At 29.9% G+C, this 20,845-nt stretch overlaps 2 protein-coding genes across 5 annotated transcripts; both read left to right on the top strand.

Annotated features, from left to right (window-relative positions):
* Window positions 1-1,906: 1,906 nt before the first annotated feature.
* On the top strand, window positions 1,907-4,249 carry LOC8277794 (4-hydroxyphenylpyruvate dioxygenase). Its single transcript, XM_002520323.4, has 2 exons — window positions 1,907-3,233; window positions 3,811-4,249. Exons 1-2 carry the CDS (start codon window positions 2,095-2,097, stop codon window positions 3,995-3,997), a joined length of 1,326 nt encoding a protein of 441 aa, XP_002520369.1. The 5' UTR covers window positions 1,907-2,094; the 3' UTR covers window positions 3,998-4,249.
* An 8,740-nt stretch (window positions 4,250-12,989) lies between these two features.
* LOC8277795 (persulfide dioxygenase ETHE1 homolog, mitochondrial) lies at window positions 12,990-20,023 on the top strand. Of its 4 annotated transcripts, none has more exons than XM_048374588.1 (10): window positions 12,990-13,465; window positions 13,559-13,687; window positions 13,808-13,933; window positions 16,064-16,198; window positions 16,327-16,368; window positions 16,477-16,536; window positions 16,619-16,672; window positions 17,086-17,110; window positions 17,208-17,324; window positions 19,478-19,668. In XM_048374588.1, exons 1-9 carry the CDS (start codon window positions 13,226-13,228, stop codon window positions 17,318-17,320), a joined length of 924 nt encoding a protein of 307 aa, XP_048230545.1. In that variant the 5' UTR covers window positions 12,990-13,225; the 3' UTR covers window positions 17,321-17,324; window positions 19,478-19,668. The 4 variants fall into 4 exon arrangements, with proteins under 4 accessions (XP_048230545.1, XP_048230546.1, XP_015575440.2 ...); XM_048374589.1 differs by lacking the exon at window positions 19,478-19,668 and adding an exon at window positions 17,976-19,471; XM_015719954.2 differs by having other exon boundaries at window positions 12,992-13,465; window positions 19,632-20,023.
* Window positions 20,024-20,845: the final 822 nt, after the last annotated feature.

The following is a 20,845-nucleotide window of genomic DNA, read 5'->3' as shown; positions in this document are numbered from 1 at the left end:
ATAGAATGTTGAGCGTGCCACGTGTAGGTACACAAATTGTGTAATTAATACGCCTTGAATTGACTTATTAATAAGATTTTTTTGTAAATTTCTAAACTATCTTGACAGTTTGCTTAGATCCTCAAATGACACCACAAGAATTAATGAATAACAGTAAATTTTTTTAAATGAATAAGCTAAAGGACTTGTACTTATTTTGCTGGAAATTTGATAAATAAATAATATTTTGTAGTAAACATAAATACGAGAAAATAATTAAATAAAAAAATATGTTGGACACTTAAATTATTTATAGAGAGTTTGTGCTTGAATATTTGAAAATTGTAGAGTTGTCATTGTTCAGTTGATGTTGAGATTTCTTTTTCATTCCTGCTTCTGATTTTTATAGAGCCCCAAGTTCTACTTTTTTTGAGTTGTACTTATGTTGCCATAGAGATCCATTATTTCCTTCTATTTATGAAGTGGGGATAACTGCTATACAACTCCTCCTAATACTTTTTTTCACGTGTGTTTAGTCGTTACCCTTAGTTATTAATTAACTAACCAATTAATTAAATTAAAATAAATTAGATTAATTATTTTAAGCTTAGGACATGGGCTTTTATTTAACTCCTTTGAGTCCTATTTATAGGTCCAACAACTATTTTTCAATATCAATTTGGTCTCTTTCAAACCCTAAACACATATATATTAAACCTATCCATACCACTGATTTTAACAGTAACACTAACCCATAATCATCGTATTTTGAAGATTATAACAAGCACTAACACAAGCACTAAAAGCCACAATTTCTTCTCTCTGCCCTTGCTCTTCTCTGCTTCTATTTCTAATCTCGATTTATTCTTCATCAATCCAGAGATTCTCCTACTAGCTCTTTCGTTGAATTGCACCTCAGCCCATTCAAATGTTCTATTACAAGAAAGATCCTCACAAGACCAAAACAACTTTCCAGGATTAGCATTCATCCAAGATATCCTTAAGATGCTTCCTATATGTAATTCTCATTTCCTTCCATTTTGCAAAACCTTCTTCCATCGTTTCCTACTTTCTCTTTTTGTCTTTTATTTAGTGAATTTTCAACTGTAGAATTTGAAAGAGACAATTTTATTTTAAAGTTTAAAAAGTAAGTTATATCAATTGAAGGCAAGGACATTTTTTGTCATACAAATTTAAAGGTACACATGTAAATTGACCTGTCTTGCTTAGTTAGTAAAAACCACTTCCACTAATGCTTAGTTAACTTTCTGTTTAGACTCAATCGGCTGAAGGCATTGAAATATACAATAATTAAAGAGTTGGAACATTTGATTAAATAAAAAAATTACTAAAACATCAAATTAGTGAAAATTAAAAAATTCAGACAATATTTATATAATTTTATCTTAAATTAATGTTAAACTGGTTATATTATCAGTATATTTTTCTTTTGGAATCTATTACCAACGTGCTTTTAGTGCTTAAAGGAAAACATCGTTTAGTGGACCTAACTCATTTAAACATCTTAGTTCACTTTATTTAATAAATATTCACAAATTAAATAACAATAAAGTTCACTAAATCTAAATGATGTAGATATATTCATTTATTTTTTTAGTTTTTGAATAAATGTCATTTTAACAAAAATTTATTTTAAATTAAGTGTAAATTTAAGAAATTAATAAAAATTAATAAATTCTTTTCAATTTTTACTCTTATTTATTATAAATAAAAGTACTAATGAAGTAACAAAAAAGAAATATAGTAGCAATTCTAAGTATATTAATAAAATGATATTTTAGTTATATTAATTTTTCTTTTTTTTTTTTTTTTGCCCATTAAATAAAGGGAAATCATCATTTGAGCTCGCGAATGCTTAAGTTGACATGTCAGCAGAACCATCTTCCTTATCTCCCAGGTAGGCAGGTCAGCGCCGTGTGTTCTTTTGCGTCACATTTCCAAACAAACAAGCACTAGCAACTAATCACCACCATTAAAATTCGAATCTCATTCGCTAGTCTTTGACTTGCGTGAATATTAATCTTTCTTCTCGGAAAAACTATCTATTTCCTCCCATTCATTGCACCACCACCAACTGAAGAAAAGAAAAACACAATGGGCAAAGAAAACGATGTCGTTTCATCAACACCGGAGCAAGGATTCAAGCTAGTTGGCTTCTCCAATTTCGTTCGGGCAAACCCAAAATCCGACCGTTTTAAAGTGAAACGATTTCATCACGTGGAGTTCTGGTGCACAGATGCTACAAACACGGCACGTCGTTTCTCATGGGGACTCGGTATGCCAATCGTCGCTAAGTCAGACCTTTCAACCGGGAACGTCACACACGCTTCTTATCTGCTCCGCTCCGGCGATCTCAATTTCCTCTTCACGGCTCCTTACTCTCCTTCAATCGCCGCCATGGAGAACTTATCCCACACTGCCACCGCATCCATTCCTACTTTCTCTCACGAGACTTGCCGCTACTTCTCAGCCAAACACGGCCTAGCTGTTAGAGCAATCGCAATCGAAGTAGAAGACGCTGAAATAGCTTTTCGCACAAGCGCATCTCACGGCGCTAAGCCCTCAGCTGAACCTATACTCCTCGATAATCGCGCTGTCATCGCTGAAGTTCATTTATACGGCGACGTGGTTTTGCGTTACATCAGTTACAAAAATGAAGGCTCCAACTTCGAGTTTCTACCGAGATTTGAGCCAGTAGATGAAGCGACGTCGTTTCCTGTAGATTACGGGATCAGAAGATTAGATCATGCGGTCGGAAACGTACCGGAATTAGCGCCGGTGGTTTCGTATGTGAAACAGTTCACTGGATTTCATGAATTTGCTGAGTTTACAACGGAGGATGTGGGGACCTCTGAGAGCGGGTTAAACTCTGTCGTTTTGGCGAATAATGAAGAAACGGTGTTGATACCGATGAATGAGCCGGTGTTTGGGACTAAAAGGAAGAGTCAAATACAGACGTATTTGGAGCATAATGAAGGTGCTGGAGTGCAGCATTTGGCGCTTGCGAGTGAAGATATATTTAGGACTTTGAGAGAAATGAGAAAGAGGAGTGGTGTTGGGGGTTTTGAGTTTATGCCGTCTCCGCCTCCCACATATTATAAGAATTTGAAAAATAGGGCTGGTGATGTTCTGAGTGATGAGCAGATTAAAGAGTGTGAAGAGTTGGGGATTTTGGTTGATAGAGATGATCAAGGCACTTTGCTCCAGATTTTCACCAAGCCTGTTGGCGATAGGTAACTATGGATTCTTCAGTACTTGTGACTTTTTGTTCTGTTATTGGGATTTTGCTTATTATTGCTCATTTTATTTGGGTACATGAAAATGATTGGTTTGATTTATGCATCAACTAATTGTTCATAACTTTGTGCTTTTGCCACCCTTTCCTGCTTATTTATATATAATGGAATTAATCAGTTATTATTTTTATGAATTAGAGCTCAATTGATGGTGGGGTATACAATGGAATTCATCAGTTATTATTTAAGAAATGGTGGACAAGGAGAATTGAACTCAAAATGTTCTGTTTCAATGATTTTGAGTTTTAATATGCGAGGGACATGACTGTGAAACCAGGGGAAAATGGGAAAAGAGAGAGTTAGTGGTGTGGAACGTTAACAATGTTTATTTGGTTCAGGGAACTCATGGAGTCTTGATTAATGTGTATGTTCTTTGCTGACTGTCATGTTATGTTACTTGTATGCAATCTTCATGATCTTATGAGGTGATTTAACGAGGAAAAATTTATTTTTAGAGATTTTGCTCTTTTTGGATGGACTTGGTACCTCACACATATATATACCTTTTTGGCAGACCGACTATTTTTATAGAGATAATTCAGAGAGTAGGCTGCATGCTCAAGGATGACGCAGGGAAAGAATATCAGAAAGGTGGATGCGGAGGATTTGGGAAAGGCAACTTTTCAGAGCTGTTTAAGTCCATTGAAGAATTTGAAAAGACTCTTGAAGCTAGACGAGTTACAGAGGCAGCTTCAGCATAAACATGTTCCTTTCAGTGCAATGCTTTCTGCTGTGTCATTTCCAATATTATGAAGATAAAATAATGCCATATGCATAAAATAAGTTAACTTTGTGGCTTTTGCCTGTGACAAAATTTGCTACGTGATGAAAATGATTTGCACATGTAGGGGCAATCTTAAGTTATTTATACATCGTTGAACGACATATCTATTTGAGGAGGTTTACCTGCTCCAATAAGAAACTATTTGTATATATATGCATATATTCTTGTTTCTTATGGCGCTATTATTTATGATTTGTTCCTATAAATACTCTAATTCTTAGATGTAATCCAGTTTAAAAGTTTATGAAAAATAATCCCTACACATTGATATTAGACATGATTTTTCCTAATATTTATGTCTTAAGATGAAGTTGGTTAGTCTAGCATTTAGAAGTTGAATGATTATTATTAGTTACTTAATATATGACTTGGTTTGGTACTTAATGATGTTAGGGTTAATATAATGTGAAATATTGAACATGTATGGATATAAAGTGACAATACTTAAAATAGACATTTCCGTAACATTACCATATCAAGTAGAGTTAACATATATATGCAAAGCATTTGATAAATCCCTAGTTATGTAGTAGCACATATACTAAAAAAAGTAACCCAACAATTTAAAGCCAATTACAAAAAGGAATATTAATGCTCATGGCTCGATCGACAAAATAAAATAGCTAGTACATAATATAGCTAAATTCTTATTATTATTTTATCACAATTAGCTTGTAATGTTCTTTTGAGTACATTCTGCCACTAGTCCTTTTAGCTCTCTCATCCTTGCTAGTCCTCTCACCTCTTCCACTTCTTTAACTTGAAAGTGTTTTCTCTAGTAACTAGGGACTTCAATAGTTGATTTAGATGTTGATACTTAAGAGACGGCAAATTTCACCTTTATTCTTTTGCCCATCCTAATCCACTATTCTTCTATGCGTATGGATAATAAGTGGGTAATATATATAAATTAAATGGATTGTAAAAGAGTAATAATAAAATGACACTTATTTATATGAGTCGGATTAGATTGAATATAAATACCCACTAATGAACCCTCTCATCAATTTTTTTAGATTATTTACAAAATCATTCTTTTTAAGAATTTAATAACATTTTTACTTTCAAATTAAATGAATTTGTAAAATACAATTTTTATTTACAAAAGTATCTTTTTCTTTAAAACACCAATATCTTTTTCCAAAAAATGAACGTTGACATGACAACGAAAAATTAAAAAATGTGATTTTTTTTTTTTTGCATTTTTATACTCTCTTTTTTCTTTATTCGTTTTTTCAATTTTAAAAACTATAATCTATATTATCAATGTAATTATCCTTTTTTCAAATAATTTATATTTTTAGTTAATTAAAAAATACACTTATGATCTTGAAGTTGTAAGATTGTCACGGTGCCATGCTTTAACTACTATTTTTCTTGGATGTTTTCCATATCTCACTTATTTATTGAGTTAAAATTATAAATAAATATCTTTTCAAATTAAAACATCAAATTGTGAAACAATTGAGATACATATTTAAAAAAGAAAAAAATTAATGAATCAACGAATATTTGGACTATAATGCTTACTCCTTTTTATCACTTTCAAAATTCATTGTTTGAATATTTATTTTTTATTTTTTATTTTTAATAGAATCATTTTTTTTATTAATGAATGAATTTATGAAGGATTTGATTGATTAACAAGTGAGCTTCATCATGTTGATCATCTTTTAAATTAGCAATTCTTTTATTTGTTATATAACTTTTGAAGAAAAATTTGTGATTATAGTAGCTTTTGAAAAGCCTATCCTATCAAACTAAGGATGAGTAAAAAATTAAAAAAAATCAATCTGATCGAAATCTAATATCAGTGGTTTTGATTAATAGAAAGTAAATTATAAAAATATTTAATAAATAAAATATATAAAATTTTAATTTTAATGTGGAATTTAAAAAGTTTCAATTTGACAATATTTATGTTCCTTAATAAGTTCCCTTAAAGCTCACACATAAATTAAGAAATATACAATATTAAATTATTTCAATTATAATAAAAAATAATTTCATGAGTAAAATATCTATTTATTAAAATACATAAAAAGTTTATAAATTTTTTTTTCATTTCAGTTAATTTTTTTTTCCTACTTCATTAATACTTTCTCTCACAAAGAATAAAAATAAAATTTAAAAAGAAGTAATTAATACTCCATTAGTTGCTTAAAATAATACTTAATTTAAAATAAGAAAAAAGTTATTTTAAATGACACTTATTTCAAAATGAAGAAAGTAATATACTATAATTTATAGAGGAGATGAATAGCTAAGTAGTTTAATTAAATTCATCAAAATTTGATTTAATAATAGCTAAATAAAAAAAGATTTATTATTCGAAATTTTTTTAAAATAAAATTTATCATATTTATCATTCATAGAAATAAACGGGTATATCTTGACACATAATTATATTACAATAAAAATAATTAAAAAAAATTTCATTAAAAACTTCTTTGGGTAATGTATGCTTGTTTTTGAGAAATTTAATACAATAACATAAAAATAAAGCATTGAACTAATACTACATCAAGAAACTATAAAAATAGCTTTATGAGAGAGAAAGTGATGCTAATAAAATTATTGAAATAAAATTAAAAAAATTAAAAAAATATTAGTTAAACTTATTTATAATAATAATAATGATAAATTAAAATAATTTACCAAATCTAAGTACTAATAATGAAAAGATTAAGGTCTATAATAATAATAATATATTTAAAATATTTTTTATTAAAAATAATTAAATTACTATTAATTAGATAAATGGATTGTAAAAATTTATATAAATTATATATATTTAAATATTTATATAAACTTTAGATAGGTCGTATATAAATAAATAAATTATTTAAAATTCACATTCCTCATATTGAATCCACACCAACTCATAGCCATAGATTTGCCACCTATGTCGATAATCCATCAATGCCTTTGCTTTTTCCTGGAGAAGCAATTTGTGATTCAGTCACAAATTTGAGCCTTTTTGAGTCAGGCATCTGCATGACCAAAGCAAGCAACCCCACAATAATGATCGCCAATAAATCAACTTTAAATACCAAAACATATGAATTTTAAATAATACCTTCATGAAATGTTCTCAGTACCTTAAAAATTTCTAACTCCATATCTTTGCCTTACTTATATAAATAAAGTAACACATAGGTCACCAGTAGTAAATATAAACTCACATTAATAGACAACTAACCCCAAAACTTTCATTCTCTTTTCTATGTCCTAATCTCTATCTAATCATCAATAAAAACTTAATCATTCAAGTTTCTTATGTTTATGTATTTCTTTGTAGATGTTGCTGGTCTAGTTTTGTTCTTTTGTTGCAGGTTCTCAATTTGATGGCCCATGGGTGGCCGTTTAATGCGACGCCGTCCGCGTCCCTTGCTTGCCTTTGTCCTATGGGTGTCTACCGATTGATGAATGTAAAGGAGGGAGAGGAAGAGGAAGAGTTGCTGGGATTTGTGAATTATAAGATCAGGGGGATCCAACATTAATCTTGATGTCTTGTTGATTTCTTCCATGAAAGTTGGAAGCTGTGAGGTAGATATGCTTCTAATGAGTTTCTGTCTGTTCCTATTTGATTCCTCTGGCTTCTGGTGGCTATGCTTTCAAGTGGTACAACCTGCTATTTTGAGTAAATGGCTGACAATCTGGCAATACATTTGTCCTTGGGTGCTTTTGATGGGTGGGCAACTCGACACTCTCTTCCCCTCTGTAATGTTGTCCTGGTTGAAGAAGAAAGACTTCGTTAGCAGCAAGATCTGTGCGCAGGGGGCTTTTAGAAAATTTTCAATTGTTGTAGGCCTTAGAACCGTGTCCTTCTTGGGCTATAAGCCCAATTCTGTGGGTTTAATGGGTTCCATATCCTGTCATTTAAACCCAGTTATTTGTGTTGTTAGGTGGGGCTTTGGCCCTTTCTTCTTAGGTTGGTTGTGGCCTATCATCTGTACCTTGGGCTTTCTAGCCATTTCATACCAGCAATCTCTTTTAATAGTTTTAATAGTTAAAAAAAAAGCACACATTTAATAACATCTCTGTGGCAGTTTGGTAGGTCCTTGGAATGTTATATCTTTATTTTTTATTTTCAAACGCTGAAACATATTTTTTATTTTTTAAATATAAAATAAATAATTAATTTGAATTTTTATATTTACAGAATTAAATTTTACTCTCCATTTTTTAGTATAATAAATGTACTACATGCAACACTCGTATAATAATAGTGAAAATAAAGATTGTGACGATGATGATAATAAACTATAAGTTTTTTTTTTTAATTTAATAGATATGATTAGAGTAATAAATATTATTTTATTTTATTTTATTTTTAAATTGCGTAGAGTTAAAATAGAATTTTAATGCTTAGATAAAAATAAAAGAGTTTATTAAACTATATCTAATTAGTTTGATTTTTATAATTAAGTGAGTTCTATAAAGGGTAAATTACTTTTTATAAATGTCACACTCTGTAATTCCTCAATATGAATATATGAATTAAATATTATATTTGGAAGCTATACAAATATTTTATTTTTAAAGAATTTATTAGAGAATGCTAAATTTTAATTAGCAAATGGTATTGGATTTAATTGAGAAATAGTTAACAAATTAATTATTTAAATTAATTAAGTGTTAGGATTAACTTAATAATTATTTACAAGAAAGTGGCTAAAAGTATAATCGAGTTAATATGAGGTTTAAGTGAGAAAATAGACAAGATTGGTATTTTTGTAATTAAATATGTCAGTAGGGGCATAATGGTAATATCAAAAATCAAAAGCTAATGTAAATAAGTAACTATATATTTTTCATAATTTTGATTTAGCCCAAAAGTAGTAGTTGAGGGCTTAATTGAAGAAATAATTTTAAGCTTAAGGGTTTAGCGGATACTTTCAGGGGGTTATGGTTATTCAAAGAAAAATAGAGGAACTAAAGGCTATTATGCGAAAAAAATAAAAAATAAAAAAAAAAGGACAAAGAAGAAGAAGAAGAAGGAGAGGGAAGCTGTCATTAACGACAGAAATTGGAAGAAGGCTATTTGAGGTGTGGCGGCGACGGTTGGTGGAGGAGAAGACACCGGCGAACGCGGCAGTAGCACTGGCGGCGGTGATCAACAGTGGCAGATGGCGGAATTCGGCAAGAAAAAGGCAGAACTACATGACGCCATTCATGGATTTTTCGGCAACCATTTGCGGCAATTTTGGACACAAAATGATCAGCAGCTTCTGGGCTTCCTTTTTCCGCCCATCGTCATTCCTTGAGGCTGCCGGAATTGTAAAATCCGAAGAGGTAAAGAGTGTAGGGATATTTCAAGCTTTTCACTTTTTCCGGCCAATGTTGTCATGCCTCGGTTGATCAAAGACCATATTTTGGACCTACGCATCACTAGCTCTCTGATGACAATAATTTCGTGAAGATTGGACTCCGTCGGAAAATCGAAGGTCGAGACTGCTCGGGATATTTCTGGATGATCGAGGGCTAATTTGAAAAATCTTATGTTAGAATCATTATTTATGCATCATTTCAAGTTAGTAGATGTGCTTGTATTGTCAGGCGAGTAGACTAGCTTAGCATGTGTCTAGGTAAATTCCTTAGCCTGTTAATTTTAGAAGCTATTAATTAAAAATAATATTGGCATTAGTTGAAGGTAAATGATTTAATATATATAAGTAAGTATCTTTAGAAATTGAAATATTTGTTATTAAGTTGAGCAAATTTAGCAATGTGATAATTTATTAAAGATTATTATAAATTACTTTATAAATATTAATAAGATGAAGCTAATTTATTAGAATAAGTAAATTAGTGGACTTTAATTTGACAACCAGAAATTCTAGAAATTTAATTTAATAAGTTCGATTGATATTTTAACTAAGTGATTAGTCTATAATTAAATTTGAGTTTGTTATTAATAAATAATGATAGATAACAGAAAAATATTATATTTTATTAAAATAAGTAAATTCAAAATTTATATCTAAGAGATTAGAAAAAATAAGTAGAATTAATATTAGCTATATTATAAATAGTATTGTAAGTGTGAGATAATTAGCTGGTTTGATTTCTAGATTTTGAGGTGGATTTATTATTAGATATAAGCACTAAAGTCAATTATAATAGTCATTAAATAAGTATTAATATTAAAAAATAAATAAATAGGAGTAATAATAATTATTAATATAGTTATTGATTGGTATAGAGGGAGATTTAATTTCATAAATATTAATATGGGGAAATAAATTAATCCTTGGAGATTTCAAATGAAAACTTTTTCTGGATTGTGTTGTGTGAATTTTTTTGCAGGTTGTGGACCCGTTTTTGTATGAAAAATTAGTCTGTTTTATAGGAAAGGTGTTGCCGAATTTTTAATAGAATTAATTAATTAAAATAGATAGATAATTAATAGGATATAGTAAAATAAAATTATAATTAGAATTAAATGTTAGATATATAATAATAGACGTTGGTTGAAGATTATTAGAAACAAGATTTAATATTAATTTTAAAGTATGTTTATGCGTGAATTTTAAAGTTATGCGTTCGGATAGCAGTTCAAAGAAAATTAATAAAATTTAAGTGAAGATATAATTGGTTAAGTCCTACATAAAAGATGAGCAGATAAACCTATAACATCGTATTTCTTAATTATATATTATTTATATATATATATTCATGATTTGCTGATTGAAAATCAATTATTTTAAATGTAATTTAGAACTTGATATTTTTCTATAGAACTTAGGAATAAAGAATAGTATTTTTTATTTTTCTATATTTGTGATTATGATTTTATATAGCTGGATAAATAAGTACATATTCATCTATATGACTTATGGGATCACACCTTGGACGTTTGGCGTTATCAGATTATACTGTCTTTCGGATAACACTTAGTATATAATAACCTTTGGGGCATATATTAAGTGGTGCCTTTTGGAATCTTATTGTCTGTGGGCGTATGACTAGTTATTTGCATTTTGGGCTGCCATGTGAGACGTTTCTGTCCAAAGTTGTCAAGGATCAGTAGGGTATATCTACGAGTGTATATTATTTTCGATTGAATTATTTATTTTATTTGTTATTGATTTTTCTTGGTATGATAACATAATTTAAATTAATAGTGGAAATTTTTCCGGATGAATTCAATATTATACAGTTAATTGATTTCAGATTAGAAAAGAATTTGCAGTTTTAGATGCATATGGAAGTGTTTTTTTATTTAATTATTTTTATATAATTTTATTTGTCTAGCTAGAATGTTTATTTTATCAAATATTTATATTCGGAATGATAATGGTATTCTCTTTAGCAAGAAAATATTAAAAAATGGTATAGTAATATACGTGTTTATTTTAATCATTTTCTGTTCCGTTTTATTATTTGTTTATTTTCTCACTGAATTTTACTCGCTCTTATTTTTCCTCACGTGTTATGCATGATGTTAAGAGTTAATTCAAGATTGAAGCAGTAGCAGTTAGAGCTTTGAATTGCTAGACCTACGGTCCGAAAAATAAAAGATTGAAAATTAGATAGTTATATCCAGATCGGGCAGGACCGTTACACTACAAGTTTCTATATTTTATTAATTAATATTTTCAATTTTATTTTTTTATCGGTTAAAATTAAAAATGAAAGAAAAGAGAAATTCAAATTATAAATATTTATAGAAATAAAAATAATATAAAAAGTAAATTATAATTAGTTTATTAGACATATATTAAAATTTTTATTTTTTATATTTAAATATTTCTTTCTTGAAAATAAAAAGCCTAATTTGGAGATGTTGTTAGAGCATCTCAACGGTGCTCTTTATTTTAAAAAGTATAATTTCTATAATAAAAAATAATATTAAAAAATATTTAAATATAAAAAATAAAATATTTTATTTAAGTTCAGCAGACTCTTTATATTTTATTCTTTGTTTTGCTTTTCTTTCCATAATCATTATATGACTTTAATTTTTCTTTTATTTCTTTTAAAAAAATTTTGTTAATAAAAAATTTACAAATATCAATTAATAAAGTGCACATAAACTTATGTAATTATTAAGAGGATATTTGGTTTAAAGGTTTGATACAGCTGATAGTTGTTTCTTACTTAACAATTATATTAAAGTGTTTCGTAAAGACCTAAGAAATAATAATTGATAGCTGATTTAGTCTTAATTAACTGTTAATTATATCAGCTCTATTTTAAAAAATTTCTTATTAGCTGATAGCTGTGATTTCACATAATTAAATTTTTATATTTTATAAATAATTATTAGTTTAAAATTATTTTTAATAGTTAACTAATTATAATATTTATAATTATAGTATTTGAAATTAAAAAATTTATTAGTAAAGTTTAAATTTAAATTTTTACTTTTAAAATAAATTTTATAAATATTTTTAATAATAAATACAATTGAACTAAAGAAAATTAACTGTAATATTTTTATTAATATAAATTATTTTTATTAATTTGTATGATTGAATATAATAATAAAATATATTTAATAATAAATTATATCTTTGACGGTCATTTAATATACCAATAGCAATCGCTAATAAAAAATTTTACCAAATAGTTTAATTTATCAGCCATCAACTATTAACTTTCAGTCACATTGATCAATATAACTAAATAGACACTAAATATAAAATAAAAAATAAAATTTAACTTTTTATATGTAGAAAGCCAAACCAACTCTTTATTCTATACTTAAAACATAAAAAGCACATCAAAATATTATTTTATAATAAAACTAATCACACTTTTTTTAACATATATAAAAAGTACACGAAGACTTACCTACAAAATGGAGAGAATTACAAATATCACCACATGGGCTAATAGTAAAATTATAAGGCTTGCACCCGAGTGGCTAAGAGTAACGTTCCCTAAATTTTCTATATTAAAAATACGCACGTCGTTGGAAAAAAAAAAACGCCGGCCAACGAACGACAGACTCACTCTCGATTTGCTCATCTGATGTCACTCGCAACAAACTTTACATCACTGTCTCTTAACCCCGAAGAGGCAGCATAGAAAAGTTCACGGGCGATTGATTCAACAACTCAATTTTACACATTATCCACTAACCTAATCGAAATAATATTATCTATAAGAATTCGAACAACAACAATTGGTCAAAATGCTTCGATCACATTTGCTTCGCCCCTCTCTTTCAACTGTCTCATTCTCTCCTTCTCCTCGATCCCTTATTAAGCCACTTCTTTCCTTCCCAAATTCTCAATACGCGACCATGTGTAGTTATACGGCGTCGTCTTCTGGGCTCTCAAGCAAGCTCTTGTTTCGCCAGCTTTTCGAGAAGGAGTCCTCTACTTATACCTATTTGCTTGCCGACGTCTCTCACCCTGATAAGCCTGCTCTGGTTTGTTTCTTTTTCTCTTTATTTTTAATTAAATTAATTAATTAAGACCATGCACACATTTAATTAGAGATTACTTTTTCATTCAAAATGCAGTTGATTGATCCAGTTGACAGAACAGTGAACAGAGACCTCTCTCTTGTGAAAGAGCTAGGGTTAAAGCTAATTTATGCTTTGAACACTCATGTACATGCTGATCATGTAACCGGAACCGGCTTAATTAAGGTTTTGAAACTTCTTTTTCTTTTTTCTTTTTCCATTTTCCTTTAATATAATGTTTCAATGGCATTAAATGCGAAATTCATTATTATTATTATAGTTATTTACATAACTGCCATTTTGCAGACCAAGGCTCCAGGAGTCAAATCTATTATTTCAAAAGCAAGCAATTCCAAAGCTGATCTTCTAATTGAAGCTGGTGATAAAATTCGTTTTGGTGATCTTTTTCTTGAGGTAGCACTGATCTTGCTTGTAAGATTTATTTTATTTTATGCTGTGTTTTGGATATCAAGATTTATAGTATGGATATGTATTTGTTTCAATTTGTTTGTTTGGAAACCTCATGGATTTATAGAAATGGATATAAAAACATGGTGAGTCTGAAAGGTTAATTAATGAGAAGTTGACTGTGTTATTTGGAATTCTCGTATTAAAAAAAAATTTCAAATTTTAATACTTGAATCCAAACGCAATATCTTATTATGTTGATGGCAAATTCTAGTTGGATTAAGGTTCCTTTGCCTCCTTTTTCTTTTGTGACTGTCTAAACAATCTTGAGCAAAGTTATAAATTAGAAAATTGGTTTATAGGCCATTAAACTTACAAAAACTATATTCTTAAATATTAAGTTATTTTTCAAGTACATGGAAACAGTGCAAATACTAATAGAAATGTAAGATATGAGTTGCAAAATCCCAAAGCTTGTACTGCAGATGAACTTTATAGTATTATTACCAATCTATCATGCATAAAATTTCAATTCAATGCAGATTTGTTACAGCAAAATTAGAAGGTTACAAATCTGAAAATATACAAGGTCTCATCCTCTTTAACAACTAATGAGAGTTTCATGACTCCTTGTGATTCTTTTATGCAAGAAATGCATGTGGAAGTAAATATACTATTTCACATTTGGGTTAAACAGTATTTGGAAAGAAACCTTTATCCTAAATAGTGAAAGATTTCATCTGCTGTCATACATAAGATTTGATGTCCAATTATAGGATAAGCATGAATATTAGTAAATAATAAAACGAGCACACAACAGATTTAAGGAAAAGTTAAAATGAGGTTGGAAAAGGGCAAAAGATAACACAGGCAATTTGAATGTGGTGTTGTTCGTGTGGAGATGGTAGAATCAATTAACAATTTCAGCCCAAATTGGCAATTCGGCAAAAGAGAGAAATAATGTCAAAGGGCAATCAACAAAAAGCAGAAGGAACACATTCCTTTTTCTATTTATAGGGTCTTAGAGTTTAGAAGAACAAAAGTACAGGACATGCCTCTTTTCAAGTATGCGAAAATAGTGCCACAGCAGCCTAATATAGATGCTTCATCTATCATAAGTCCACTACAGAATGCTAAGATCAGCTTGCTTTTTTTTTTTTTCACATGCTAAGTACAATGTTCGACATGTCCCCTGCAAATAGCTTGTTTCCTATTGCAGCAATGGCCTGATTTTACAAAAATCATATTATAATATCAATAGGATTCTTTTCTCTGATAAATATTTATGTTAGTCTTTGTAAATAGTTGTAATTATTCTGCATAATATGAATTGTATTTAATGAGTTGGCAGTACTAAATTCGTACTTCTATCAACAAGGTTCTAAACTTATTTTTCTGCTTAGACTCTATCCTAGTCTGGGACGATGCTTGGTGGGTGTTTGGTTATTTTTATTATAGCTCAAGGTAACTGATTAAGCTATAACCTATGGAACCAATGATTTCCACATGTTCGTGTTTGTTTACTATCATGTTTCTTCCATATAGTCAAAGATTTTAGCTGCGCTACTAAACCCATATTTATATTGAGCTTGTGATGTATGAACTAATCTAAATTATTATCCTCGTCTCCTATGCAGATTGCTACTTGAAATTACATCAGTGCATGTTGACAGTTCTTTTACCTTTTTTTTTCTTTGTAAAAAGTTCACTATGACAAGAAAGCACATGAACTTTTGCAGGGACTTGCATATGTTGTTGATAAAACATTTAGTTCTATTTAATGGATTAATTTATAACGACTGGATATTGCATAAGCATATTTTAGTGAGCTTAATAATAATTGTAGAGAAGAATACTGCTAAAAAGAAGCAAAACATGCAACATTGCCTATGATGAAAAATTAACAAATCATATCGTACCAATTTGATTTACTTTTTTCCCCTAGATTCAATTATAACAATTCAAGTCATTCTTCATGATTATAAATGGTAGAGTGTCAATGCAAAGAACCAATCAAAATATCCACCAAATAACAGTAGCAAGAGCAATGAAAGCAACTTTTATTTTTTTCTGATTATGCGGATCGTCATTTATTTGTTCCATCTATTTATCTGTCCACCAGTCACCCACTCATTTACATTTTCATTTTGGCAGGTTCGAGCTACTCCAGGTCATACTCTAGGTTGTGTTACTTATGTTACTGGTGATGGGGCTGATCAGCCCCAACCAAGGATGGCTTTTACTGGTGATGCTCTACTAATACGGGGATGTGGAAGAACTGATTTTCAGGTTGGAAATCTTACATATCATTAATTTATGTTACTAAGAACTTGATAAATTTTGTCCAAAGAGATTCCCATTGTTTGTCTTTTCTGAGAATACATCAATAGCATTTTCAACCTCATTCATTTGTACAGGGTGGAAGCTCACATCAGCTCTATCAGTCGGTGCATTCGCAGGCAAGGACAATGAATAGATAACATGTCAGTTTTCATAAAGATAGAGTATTTACTTAACACTGTTTCTTTTCCTTCTATTTTTCTTTTGTTTTAACAAAAACGGAATAGATATTCAGCTTGCCCAAGGATACTTTGGTCTATCCTGCCCATGATTACAAGGGATTCACTGTATGTTACCATTTCCCAGCTCTATTAGATTATCTAACTCATTCATGCAGCTGATCAGGCTAAACGTTTGTGCGAGATGCAGGTTAGCACTGTTGGAGAGGAAATGCTATATAATCCTAGGCTCACCAAAGATCAGGTAATTCTTATGACCTCATTTATAGTGCTGCTATCTTATTTGTTATATTTTTTTCTTTAAATGAATTACCATTTCTTACCTAGTTATTAGTGAAATGATTAAGGTGTATAAAATGGCAAAACTGCATGCAAACTACAACTTTGTGCCATTCATTAGTTCTGTCTCATTTTTTTTTTCCTACAGTACATTGGTTACATTGGATAATAATTCACTTACCCCTTCAGTATTAAATATTTTGCAGGATTGCACAGCTATTATTTTGCTGATTTATAACAATTTTAATTCTTGTGTTGATAAAATAGTATAATATTTACAGATGTTTGAAATTTTCCACACTTCAATTTATTTTTCTCTTACCTGAATACTTCACAGCATCACTCTAATCAATGGCATTATTGCTATTTCCTTTGCAGGAAACTTTTAAGAGTATAATGGAAAGTAAGTGACAGTAAATACATCACATTTATATCAGGCGAATATTCATTTTACACCAGCTATTCACTGGTGATTTTTAAGTGCTTCTATTGTTTTACAGATTTGAACCTTCCATATCCAAAGATGATTGACATAGCTGTTCCTGCTAACATGGTCTGTGGATTACAAGATTTATCTGTGAAGCCTGTTGAGGCCTTGTCAAACCAGAAATAATCAGGTGCACTTCTTTTACAGTATCATTAAGAGAAATGAAGTTAACTTTATATAGATTAGGAACAACTTTCTTCACACTAATTTTTTCTGACTGATGCAAATTACTTATATGAATATCTAGAAGTAGGGAAAAAGTAACACCTTAATAACTTGCTCAAGTTGAACTTCACATTCTGGCTTTCCAAAAATCTGTTGCATCATGCAGTTTAGGTATTAGCTTGCGCCCTAGAGCTCCTATAAACTCTTTGATTTGACTGCTGTTATGAATGTTGACTAGCAATAAGATTTTGGCATTACTAAGTGCCATATATGGGCAGCAAAATCTTAGTAAATTAGAATATTTAGCATTGAACATTAATTTCAATAACAATATACTTGATGCCAAAGTTCAGTAAATACTTGCTGCATTACTGACATTTAGTGGTACAATATCACTCAAAAGAAGTCTTTTAATCTGTCATTCAAATAACCAATTATGAGAAATCCACAAGCAAGAGAAAGCATAGAGTTCAGCCAAGCATATGGAAACACATCCGACACCCTATTGTTGTATGTTTCATGCGGATGCACAAAGCATTTGTAACCCATCGTGTAGGGACATTACTGCGAATTTTACCCTCCTTGCTGCCTATAACTCCATCTCTGTTGCCTGTAGTGGCTGCAATTGTTCTGCCTTGTATACCTAGCACGTGATCAAGGATTCATTTTGGGCTTTGTGTACTTGATTAAGGAGAAATACAAAAAGTTTTAACACTGAGAACGGTTTGGGGTTCTTCTGGGCTAAAGATGACCATGCAAACAAATTTCCTTGAGCTGGTAATAGAATCTTTTGGTAAAAATATTAGTTATAATCATTGGCTAATTGACTTTATAACAGTTCTGTAAATCATGCATATAGTGATGCGGAAAATCCATTTTCAAACTTGAAACAACATAAAAGCTCAATTGGTAATTTTCAGTATCTCAAAAAAGGTCTAATAGTAGTTTAGTGTCTAAAGTTAGTTGCTGGGGCTTGTTTAATGGTTCTTTTGGTTGAGTCGGTTGATTTTGATTGGTAAGGTAGATAAGCTAGTACCAGTGGCAATCTGATAGAATTTTTAGTGCATGGAAAGAAGAGAATGCTAGCGGAAATCAGGGAATGTGCCAAGAATAGTACTTGTAGTGACCAGGATTGGATGGATTGGGTTTAGGATTGAATGACTCTATTTTCTTTTCTTTCATGTGGAAGGGGGTGTTTGGCTGCTAAGTGAGGCAGGGAAGAGAGAGAAAATGAGAGAAAGTGAACAAAAAACTAGGTTCTCCCATTCTTAGAGAAAAACTTTAAAAAGATATAGTGAGGTACATCTCCCTTGAATAGTTTTTTTAATGGTGAAAATTAGTGAATTACATAAAACAATATTTGAAAGAAAAAGTGATAAAAAAGAGGGAACAAAGCTGGGAATTTTTGGATTTCCAATTTCAAGGTAATATTTTTGAGCAAGTTTCATTTTCTTCTTCTTTTCCTAGTAACTGATATAAATTGACAATTTTACATCTTCTGAGATTAAGATGTCAAACTTGTTTCTTTATTTGAATTTCCTTTCAAGCCTGTAGTAGCCTGTAGGAAACATTCTGGTTTGTGTTCTATTGTTTTGATTAATGAAAAATAAAAGATATAAAATTTGAAACTTCAAGGTCATTTTTATAGCCATCTGTATGTAGGGGGATGGTTTCAATTTGATTCTTTTAGTGTTTTCAAAAGAAAAAAAGATTTGATCCTTTCAGTGATAGACATAGTACATGGCACAGATAGGTCTCAAATTTAAGGACTTGACTGCACATTTTCTTTAGTTTAGAGATTCAATTGAACATTTTCTGCTAGGTTAGGGACTAAAGGTATCCTACTGTATTTTTTTCAGTGTGTATGCGCATAGCATTTTAAGGTTTGTATATTTCCTGTCTGAGGGGAATAAGGTTTTTGAACACTTCAAGTTTTCCTCCATGCATGATTGATAGTTAATCTGACTTCAACTGTTAGTATGGCTTTCTGTTCATTAGCGTCCATCTGAACCCATGGCAGTCGTTTTGAGAAGAGTATGTTAATTCATTTTTAGTTGTTGATGTCCCAATTTAAGCAATCTACACCATCCATCCAATGGGCATGGTTTTTACTTGCAGATGTAAGGGGGCTCTGCGGAAGCCTATTTGTATTTGTTAAATAATGAGTCAATTTATAGATGCATCTCTTTCGCAATTGTCATCACCATAATGAAGCAAAGTATTTAACATGATATGAAGGCTATCACACTGACGATACACACTGAAACAACAGGTTTGATATTAATGTTTCTGGACATAGAGTACTAAAAGAAGAAATTGGTTGCCACAATGCCAGTTGACTTTGCACATTACTCGGAGGATTGCTTTACGGCGGGGCTCTCATATTGCCAATACTTGCGTATACCTTGTAATTCCATAGCATCTTTGTATAATAAAAAGCTAATCACGTGTTTTATATTTAAAGTTAATTTGTGACGGGAATAATCTTGAATACAGATGGCAAAATTGGGCATTGTAATGTTATTTGTTGTAAATAGCCATGCTCATTGCAGAGTCTGGAATGCCCCTATCTCTGCACCATTCACCGGTGATGGCAAAAGCATGGAGGCGTCCACCCTCTCCAAATATAATTTTAATTTCAGTATAATTTTACTCATAGTTTTATTTTTGGTCTCAAACATTTCTTCTCATAAATATAACATTAATTTTTTTTTCTTTTTCTGAAGAACAATTAAAATGAAAAAATAAACTTACAAGATAACAACTGCAAAGATCTATTTCTTAAGTTAAATTATTTCATTTGGTTATTTGTTAATATTTTAATTTCTTGATGTATATATATATATATATATATATATATATATATATATATATATATAGTTAATTATTTTATTTAACAATTAAGAATTTATAAAGCAATAATTTAAAAAAATTAGAAATTTAGAGATAATACAAAAGATGTTTTTAAAATTTTAATTTAAAATGAAATATATTAAGAATTTTAGTATTAAAGTAATTATGTATAATACTTAAATATTATAAATATATTATTTTTATTGCAATAAAAAATTACATTTAGGAATATCTTGAATTTTGAATTAGATTATTTCAATTATAAGTTCGAGTATTATCGAGTTTTGGATCGTGTCGGTCTTGAGTTTTTCGAATTATTTTTTTTTTGGTTGCTTCGAATCCAAGTTATTTTGGTGTTGGATCACTATAATTTTTTATTAGTTTAGTCTCAAGTCTAGAGGTTGAAGCTTTAATTATGAAAGTTATAGAGTGTCAATCTTGCATGAGAACTCCCATAATTCCCACATCGCATCAATCTTTACCATAAATTATTTCTCAAAGGTGGGTAAAGCCAACACATGAGTAGTAGTCAATACTTCTTTGAGCTTGTCAAAAGCCAACTGAGTTATAGTTGACTAAATACAAGCATCCTTCTTCCATAGTTAATACTTCTTTGAGCTTGTCAAATACTAA

Source organism: Ricinus communis, chromosome 5, assembly GCF_019578655.1.
Source record: "Ricinus communis isolate WT05 ecotype wild-type chromosome 5, ASM1957865v1, whole genome shotgun sequence".
In the NCBI taxonomy this organism is placed as follows: domain Eukaryota; kingdom Viridiplantae; phylum Streptophyta; class Magnoliopsida; order Malpighiales; family Euphorbiaceae; genus Ricinus; species Ricinus communis.
The sequence above is the reverse complement of the archived record's forward strand: the minus strand, read 5'-3'. Positions and strand labels throughout refer to the sequence as shown.

Excerpts from the sequence above, each read along its gene's own strand:
- LOC8277794 (XM_002520323.4), top strand. The coding sequence starts at position 2,095 with ATGGGCAAAGAAAACGATGTCGTTTCATCAACACCGGAGCAAGGATTC. Across the intron at positions 3,234-3,810 it reads ACCAAGCCTGTTGGCGATAG|ACCGACTATTTTTATAGAGA; the intron begins GTAACTATGGAT and ends CCTTTTTGGCAG.
- LOC8277795 (XM_015719954.2), top strand. The coding sequence starts at position 13,226 with ATGCTTCGATCACATTTGCTTCGCCCCTCTCTTTCAACTGTCTCATTC. Across the intron at positions 16,199-16,326 it reads GTGGAAGAACTGATTTTCAG|GGTGGAAGCTCACATCAGCT; the intron begins GTTGGAAATCTT and ends TCATTTGTACAG. Across the intron at positions 17,111-17,207 it reads TTTTAAGAGTATAATGGAAA|ATTTGAACCTTCCATATCCA; the intron begins GTAAGTGACAGT and ends ATTGTTTTACAG.